Raw genomic sequence first — 8,382 nt, forward strand, 5'->3', positions numbered from 1 at the left:
CTCGCCGCAGCGGCAATATTTGGATCAGCTGAGAGCTTCCCTCCCTGAGCAGGAGATGTTAGCTCAGCCTGCGGAGGCAGAGCCGGGGCTGGGAGCCCGTCTGTCTGTCTGTCCGTCCTGCTGCCAATTGCCCGCTCCATCCCAGGGCAGAGGAGGCAGCCCCCTCCCACACCGCTGTGCCCGCTCCTCATAGCAGCTCTCCCAGGAGGGGAGGCATTTCTTTTTGTAACAGGCTGCAGCATCCTTCAGTTAAGATGCAGCAATTAGGGAGCCTCATTAGAGCAGGAGCGTGATGGTGAGGGTGGGGGGAGAGGCACAGGACCGAGCCATCCAGCCTTGAAGCTGGGAATGAAGGTGACGGCGGAGGCTTATTAGGGCAGACGCGTTCCCCGGGTGCTGCTGTGGCCCCATCACAGCCCGCTCGCCACCAACACGCGCTTCCCGGCCACCCCTGCACCCCTCGGGGACCTCCAGCCCCTCTACCCTCCCGGGGCTCCTTGGGGTACATGGACCCCCCCCTCCCCACACACCCCCACAGTGTCCCTCGTTTCCAATCCCCCCGTGTTTAATGGACCCCAATGGGTCATGGGGACCGTCCCATGGTCACTTTTCCCTGCAGCCGGTCTCGCAGATGGGCTGCCTTGCAGCACCCTGCCCAAATATGGATAACAAGAGCATTAACGATGCCTGTTAATTAGCCGAGCTACACTGGAGAATAAGTAATTTCCTCATTTACAGTCATACCAAAGGCAGAGCCTTTGAGGGACTGTAAGGAAGACAAACCCCCACGGGTGCACGCAGCTCCAGCGTCCTGGTGGCTGGCGCGGGGCTCAGCCTGGCTCGATGCCGTCTGTCCTCCTGCTTCGGCGTGGGGATGCCCCACACGCAGCATAGATATCTCCGCTCCCTGGCTTTTCGTCCGTGGGGGCCCGCGGGGCGGCCGGTTGTGGGTCTCCATCCCACGGCCGGGGCCGTGCGAGGAGGATGGGCTGGATGGAGACATCAGAGCGCAGCCCCCCCGCGCCCCGCAGCAGCTCATTAACAGCTCCGTGAATCGCAACGGCTGAAAAACTCAGCCAGAACGGTTCTCCTAATGGAGAAACACTTCATAATATTTGGTGTCGGAGAAGAAAACAAGTTTCTGATGATGGCAGCGTGTCCTCCCTCGCCGTCTGCAGGCCCTGTGCTGCCTGCATCGCTGCCGGCGGCGCCTTCTCCTTCCCGCTCCCCCCTTAGTGCTGCCCCCTCCGAGCAGCCGAGCTGGGGGCGACCCTGGGTGCCCGGCCCCGTGCCCCCCTTTGCCCCACGGAGAGCCGGGTTTATGGCACTCCACCCCAGCCAGGGCTGGATCCTGCCCTGGGAGCTTCCAAACCCCCTCGGTCGGTTCCCGCGGGACAGCCCCAATGTTTCGCCGGCGGTGGGGCGCAGAGGGGAGCATGATGCCGTGCCTGTCCCTGTCCCCACAGATGAGCCCGCAGGGATGACCCTGCAAGATGCCGAGGCTATGGGGTGGGTGCTGACACGATGAAGGTCTACCATGGGGAGCGTAGCCAGGCACAGCCCTCCTCTGGCCACCGCTGCCGCTGCATCCCAGAGGACTGCGAGCACCCTGCCGACTACGTCCAGCACGGCCCCGAGGGCCGGCCGCCGTACCTCCTCAGCCCCAGCGAGCCGTGTTCCCTGGAGCATCCCTACTGCCCGGCGCGGAGCCCCGGCGAGTGCCCGGGCGGTCCCCTGAGCGAGCCGCCCTCCGCCAGCGCCAGCAGCACCTTCCCGAGGATGCCCCACGCGCAGCAGCAGCAGCAGCCCTACGACTCCTGCGACGAATGCATGGCGACCGCCCACCCCGCCAGCAAGATCAACCGCCTGCCCCCCACGCTGCTGGACCAGTTCGAGAAGCAGCTGCCGCTGCACCACGACGGCTTCCACACGCTGCAGTACCCCCGGGCCGGCGGCGCCGAGCCCCGCAGCGAGAGCCCCAGCCGCATCCGCCACCTCGTCCACTCCGTCCAGAAGCTCTTCGCCAAGTCCCACTCCCTGGAGGCGCCGGCCAAGCGGGACTACAACGGCACCAAGATGGACGGCCGCGGGGACGGCTACCACCACCACCACCACCACCACCACCATCATCACCACCACCAGTCCCGCCACGGCAAGCGCAGCAAGAGCAAGGACCGCAAGGTGGACTCCCGGCACCGGTCCAAGATGATGGGCTGGTGGAGCTCCGACGACAACCTGGACAGCGACAGCAGCTACATGGTGTCCGGCCGGCACGCTGCCGAGCAGGGCACCCAGTACTGCGTGGACGCTCCCGAAAGTGCCTTCAGAGACTTGACCTTGAAGAGTCTAAAGGGCGGCGGGGAAGGAAAATGCCTGGCCTGTGCCGGCATGTCCATGTCTCTGGACGGCCAGACGCTCAAGAGGAGCGCCTGGCACACCATGACCGTCAGCCAGGCCCGCGAAGCCTACCCCAGCGCCGGCGGCACCGAGAAGACCTTGATGCTTCAGGAAGCAAAGGCCAAAGACCGAGCGTACCAGTACCTGCAGGTGAGGGGCCAGGAAAGTTGGGGGGGCTGCCGCCCCGGGGACCGTGGCCGGTGATGCCGTGGGGCGAGCTGGGGCTGGCACCCTCCATCCCAGCACCTCAAGGTGCCGTGGGGATGCTCCAGCTCTGCTCCATGTCCCCAGCACCCGTGCCCCGTCCCCCAGGGTCCCGTGCCGGTCCCCGCTGTCCCCTCGCCGGTGGCGTGAAGCCCCGTCTGCCATCTCCTGCCCCGTGCCCGCTGGACCTGGGGTCAGACCAGCTCTGTCGGCTCGGGAATGTCGGCAGCACCGCTCCCGCTCCCGCTCCCTCCTGGCAGCTTTTATCCCGCTTGCGCCTGGCTGGGTGCCATCGCCTGCCTTGTCACCGGGCTCCCTTCTAGGTCACCACCCCCCCCCCCTTCCAATTAAAAAACTAATTAACTCTTCTCTCCCTTTCCCGGGGGAAGGAGACAGGGAGCGGCAATGCCGCGTTGGCCAGGGGCTGGGGGCGGCCGGGGCCTCTCTCTGCCGGCAGCGGGGGCATCAGGGCAGGGTACCGTCCCCACCGCCCTCCCCATGGGGGCCAGGGGACACCGTCCCCCTGCTGCAGCCTGGTAAGGACCCTGTAGTGCTAGTGTCAGCGGCGCGTAGCGGGACTAGCGGCTGCTACGTCAGCCTGGTGGCTGCACTGGCATGGGTGGGATTTGGCCCAGCCCTGCCTGCCGGGTGGGGGGCTGCGAGGTGGGAGCGGCTGCGCCGCCGTGCGTTTTAGAATTGGCCCCCCCCATGGGGCACGGGGAGCCGTGGCTGTTAGGAGGGATCAGCTCTCCCGGATTTAGGGGTTTTCTCAGGGGGTCAGAACCCCCGGGGTCTGTCCCTGCAGCACTGGGGTGCTGCGGGGAGGGCAGGGGAGCCATGCAGTGCATGCACCGGCTCTGGGCCGTGTACATGTGCTGGGTTTGGGCCACGCATGCATGCCAGGCTCGGGCTGGCACGTGCCATGTAGCAGGCACGGGGCTCGGCCGTGCGTCCCAACCGCGGGACCGCGGCCACCGCGTCTTCCCACGCTTGCCTCCTGCTCCAGGTGCCGCAGGACGAGTGGAGCGGGTACCCAGCGGTGGGCAAGGACGGGGAGATTCCCTGCCGGCGGATGCGCAGCGGCAGCTACATCAAGGCCATGGGCGATGAAGACAGCGCCGACTCGGACGCCAGCGCCAAAATATCGCCCAGGGCAGCCACGCGGCGAGACAGCTACCGCCGCTCCTCCAGCGCCGACCAGGCCAGGACCAAGTAAGGGCTGTCGCCTCCCGGCCCCGTCTCAGCACCGCGGGCAGCAGTGGGACCGTGGGCTGGGGCTCCCCAGGAGGATGAGGCGCATCGTCCTCGCTCACGGCCACGCTCCCCAGCTCAGCAGCACCGAGCCCTGCCCTTTGGCGGGCACGTGGCTGTGCTGGGCTTCAGGGTGGGACCCACTGCTGCAGCCACGTGCAGAGGTTGGGGAGAAGATGCACGTTTGAAAGGAGATGACTGGGATGCGCCCCAGTCCCGGCGGGTGACAGGCTGGCTCCTCGTCCCTGGCCCTGTGTCCCAGAGCAGGCACGTAGCCCTCCGGCAGCCCTGCACTGCTGGGGGATGGCTCCGTACCCCCAGGACAGCATTTTGGGGCAGTTAGGAGTGGGGACATCGGCGGTGGCCGGCGGGAGCATCGCCGCGGCTGCGTTTCCAAATGCTCTGCTTGAATATGTTGCTTTTGGTGCAATCCCTTCTATTCCCACTGTCTCTCATTAGGTTTGCAAGTAGGCACTATTCTGATTCATATATCTGTAACTGTCCCAGCTGCTGCACGCCACCACGAATGCTCCCGCGGGGACAGGGCTACGGGCGTTCCTTCACCACCGGCCAGGTAGGGTCCCATGTCACGGGCGCTGTGGGGCAGGTTGGGGCACGGAGCGGGGCAGCAGATGTCCTTCTGAGCATCTCCTGCCCCGCTCGACCCTGGCTCACCGCCCCCAGCCTCACCCACCGCTCTCCCCAGATCAATGACGAGCTCAACCACCAGTTCGAGGCCGTCTGCGAGTCGGTTTTCGGCGAGGTGGAGTCGCAGGCCGTGGAGGCACTGGACCTGCCCGGCTGCTTTCGCATGCGGAGCCACAGCTACCTGCGGGCCATCCAGGCGGGCTGCTCCCAGGACGATGACTGCCTCTCGCTCTTTTCCATGTCGGCCCCCGCCGGGCCGCCCATCACCAGCAGCATCCTGAAGCCCAGCACTTGTGAGTCCCGGGGGTTGGCAGGGGCTCGGCCGCGTGAGGGACCCCCGCATCTCCCTGCCTGCAAACCTGGGCGCCTGCCAAGGGCTGCCACTGCCCCCCCGTCCTGCCCCGTGCAGCCCCCCGGCACAAGGTGTGAGCATCCCACTCAGGGCACGAGCATCCCGCTCCCAGCTCAGCACTGGCACAGGGCACGAGCATCCTGCCTGTGGCTCAGTCCCGCTCAGGGGGCCGCTCTGTGGTCCCAGCACCCATCTGCCTTTCCCTCCTTCTCTCCACTTCTGACCCCATCTCTGTCCCTTGCCGGGTGCTGCAGCGGCGTGGCCAGCGTGGGTCTGGGGTGGTTTCCGATCCCTTTCTGGGGATAAACCGGCCAAACAGTCCCTCTGAGCTCCAGCCAGGATCTCAGCCGGCTGAGGTGCAAACCCTGCGGGGCTGCGAGCCCTGCGCCACGGGAGGAGGTGGGCAGCGTTCCCCCAGGGGCCCCCGTTCGTGGCGGGAAATGAGCAAGTGTCTGTGTTTTCACGTGCCTTTTCATCCTGCGCCTCTCCCACAACAGCCTTCAGTTACAGAAAAGCTCCACCTCCCATCCCTCCAGGAACCAAAGCCAAACCCCTCATCTCCGTCACGGCGCAGAGCAGCACCGAGTCCACCCACGAGAGCTACCTGCCCGGCGAGGTCGCCCGCAGCCCCGCCTGGTCCAAAGATGCCGCGGCCCGCTGCAACTCGGCCGAGAGCCTGGAGAGCTCCAAGGTGACGGCCGTGGCCCTCGACCTGCCTCCGGTCCAGCCCCGCGCCGCTCCCAAGCCCTCCACGCTCATCATCAAGGCCATCCCCGGCCGGGAAGAGCTGAGGAGCTTGGCTCGGCAGAGGAAGTGGCGTCCATCCATCGGCGTTCAGGTGGGCTTCTCTGCGGGCTCCGAGCCGGCTCTGAGCCTCCCCGAGTGGTGTGGGCGACGGTGAGCCGCTGCGCGGCATCTCGGGGCTGCCCTCCAGCGTTCTCCCTCTGCCCCTCGGCAGGTTGAGGCCATCTCCGACTCGGATACGGAGAGCCGGAGCCAGAGAGAGTTCCACTCCATCGGAGTGCAGGTGGAGGAGGACAAAAGGTACCACGCGGCTGGGCTGGGCTGAGACCTGCCACGCTCGCTGCACTGGGGGATTGGGTCCCCTCGGGACTCCCTGAGCTCTGCTTGCTGCCACTGCCCAAAGCATCTTTTCTCTCTCTCCTCTGGCTGAGACCCCCAGAGCTCCGCATTGTCCCCATCCCAGGCCAGTTGCCCCCACCTGGGGCAGGATCTGGCCTTCCCTTTGCCCCTGCACCTCGCTGCTGCAAATGGACTGCCCAGGGAAGGGGGTCCCCTGCTCGGGTCTCCTCCGCTGGGGCTCAGCCCTGAGCTTTGAGCCTGGCCCAAGCACAGATGAAACCTTGGGGTTTTTCTGCAGCTAAACATGACATTTTGGCTGGGGTGGGAGTGCCCCGTGCCGGGACCTGCACGGCCCGCCGGAGGGGAACTCCGGCAACGTGCCCACGCAGCTTGGGTGCACGCTTCTCTCCATCCTCGGTCCAGCACCGGTAGCCATGGAAACGGGCTAAAAGCAGAGGAGATAAGGGACTGGCAGGTTGCGGCTGCTCAGGGCTGTCTCCACGGCCCCAAATGCTCCGGGATCCAGACCAGCATCCCCAACCCCATCCTACCTGCGGGCATCCCTCACGCTGCCCCTGCCCGCCATGGTACCCGGTGGGGAGACGGGGCACCGGGGCTGCCCTCGCTGGCTGCGAGGGTCCCCACGCGCTCTCGCTCTCCGCAGGCGAGCACGCTTCAAGCGCTCCAACAGCGTGACGGCGGGCGTGCAGGCGGACCTGGAGCTGGAGGGCTTCACCGGCCTGGCCGTGGCCACCGAGGACAAAGCCCTGCAGTTTGGGCGCCCTTTCCAGCGGCATTCCTCGGAGCCTGAGTCCGGCCGGCAGTACGCGGTGTACAAGACGGTGCACACGCAGGGGCAGTGGGCGTACCGGGAGGATTACCAGCTCCAGTACGACACGGTGGAGGTGCCCCGGCGAGATGCCTGGATGGAGCGGGGCTCCCGCAGCCTCCCCGACTCTGGCCGTGCCTCCCCCTGCCACCGCGATGGGGAATGGTTCATCAAACTGCTGCAGGCGGAGGTGGAGAAGATGGAGGGCTGGTGCCAGCAGATGGAGAGGGAGGCCGAGGACTATGACCTGCCGGAGGAGAGTGAGTCGGGGAGGTCTGTGGGGTTGGGAGGGACTGGGGGTCCTGAAGAGCTGGGGGGGGGCACAGCCATGGTCCTGTGGTGCTCCCGCCTTGGAGCATCTCCCCTGCCAAGTTTAAAGAGGTTGGGTGGGGGCAAGAAACACCGGGAAACCCTCTGGGACTAGTGGGATCTGGAGATGCCACATGGTTTGGGGGGCGTCCAAGCTGTTCAGGCTGTCCCGCTGACCCCAAGGGGGTGCAGGTTCCCCTCGTGCAGGGGAGAGGCTCCGTGCCCCATGGGAGGGCTGACTGTCTCCTCTCCCCCCGCCAGTCCTGGAGAAGATCCGGAGCGCCGTGGGCAGCGCCCAGCTCCTCATGTCCCAGAAGGTGCAGCAGTTTTACCGCCTCTGCCAGCAGAACATGGTGAGTGCCAGGGACAGCCATGGTGGGTGGGGGGGTCTCGTATCCTTAGCCAGTGGAAAAGGGACTTTGTAACGCCATGGGGGAGAGCTGGACAGAGAGCTGCCCCAGCAGCGTGGAGGTGGGATGGCCACGTGGGCAGCAGAGCCGAGGTCCCGCAGGTGGACGCGGATGACGCTCTGCCCCTCTGTCCCCATAGGATCCCAACGCGTTCCCCGTGCCCACCTTCCAAGACCTGGCCGGCTTCTGGGACCTCCTGCAGCTCTCCATTGAGGACGTCAGCATGAAGTTTGCAGAGCTCCAGCAGCTCAAGGCCAATGGGTGGAAGATCGTGGAGCCCAAGGTAAGGGCAGGGCTCTGCCGCTGGCACTTGTCCCCTGTCACCTCTCCCTCCTTCCTCCTCCCCAAGCACATCTGCGCCCAAACCGCCGCTGCTGGGCTGTCGCTGGCAGCTGCTTTTAGCAAACACTTGAAAAACAGAGCTGGAAAAAAAACAAGGCTAAAGAAGCCCCCGCCGCGGTCTCGCAGATGGCTCGCTGGGCATTTCTGGGCAGCGCTGCCCGCAAGGGGCCGGGCAGGGTCTCGGCACGGGCAGGAGCATCACGCTGCGGACACCTTCACGCCTGTGCAGACAGACGAAGGGACGCGCAGCCCTGCCTCGCGGCACAGGACGGGCGCGGGGCCGCCTCGCCGTGGCTTTGGCTTCACCACCCGTGGCAGCGCCGTGCGCGGAGCTGCACGTCTCGCACGCCCCGCTGGCTGTGCCGAAGCCCACCGGAGACGCCTGTTCCCCGGAGGTCCTGACCCCCGTGCCTGCCCTGAAGCCCCCCGTTATCTGTGCAGGAGGAGAAGAAGGTGCCTCCCCCGATACCAAAGAAGCCGCCACGCTCCAAGGTGCACCCGGTGAAGGAGCGCTCCTTAGACTCGGTGGACCGGCAGCGGCAGGGGGCCCGCCAGGC

At 66.3% G+C, this 8,382-nt stretch overlaps 1 protein-coding gene across 1 annotated transcript in view; it reads left to right on the top strand.

Moving 5' to 3' along the window:
* The first annotated feature begins 1,524 nt into the window (after nucleotides 1-1,524).
* Nucleotides 1,525-8,382, top strand: part of DLGAP3 (discs, large (Drosophila) homolog-associated protein 3) — a 9,598-nt gene continuing 2,740 nt past the window's right edge. Inside the window, exons 1-10 of the mRNA XM_010576315.1 lie at nucleotides 1,525-2,547; nucleotides 3,608-3,813; nucleotides 4,312-4,426; nucleotides 4,559-4,793; nucleotides 5,350-5,690; nucleotides 5,811-5,896; nucleotides 6,600-7,024; nucleotides 7,335-7,426; nucleotides 7,623-7,766; nucleotides 8,267-8,380. Of these exons, the coding sequence (XP_010574617.1) occupies nucleotides 1,525-2,547; nucleotides 3,608-3,813; nucleotides 4,312-4,426; nucleotides 4,559-4,793; nucleotides 5,350-5,690; nucleotides 5,811-5,896; nucleotides 6,600-7,024; nucleotides 7,335-7,426; nucleotides 7,623-7,766; nucleotides 8,267-8,380 (2,781 nt within the window). The remainder of the gene's footprint in view (nucleotides 2,548-3,607; nucleotides 3,814-4,311; nucleotides 4,427-4,558; nucleotides 4,794-5,349; nucleotides 5,691-5,810; nucleotides 5,897-6,599; nucleotides 7,025-7,334; nucleotides 7,427-7,622; nucleotides 7,767-8,266; nucleotides 8,381-8,382) is intronic.

The sequence above is a fragment of the Haliaeetus leucocephalus genome, unplaced genomic scaffold (genome assembly GCF_000737465.1).
Source record: "Haliaeetus leucocephalus isolate CR32 unplaced genomic scaffold, Haliaeetus_leucocephalus-4.0 Scaffold517, whole genome shotgun sequence".
Classification (NCBI taxonomy): domain Eukaryota; kingdom Metazoa; phylum Chordata; class Aves; order Accipitriformes; family Accipitridae; genus Haliaeetus; species Haliaeetus leucocephalus.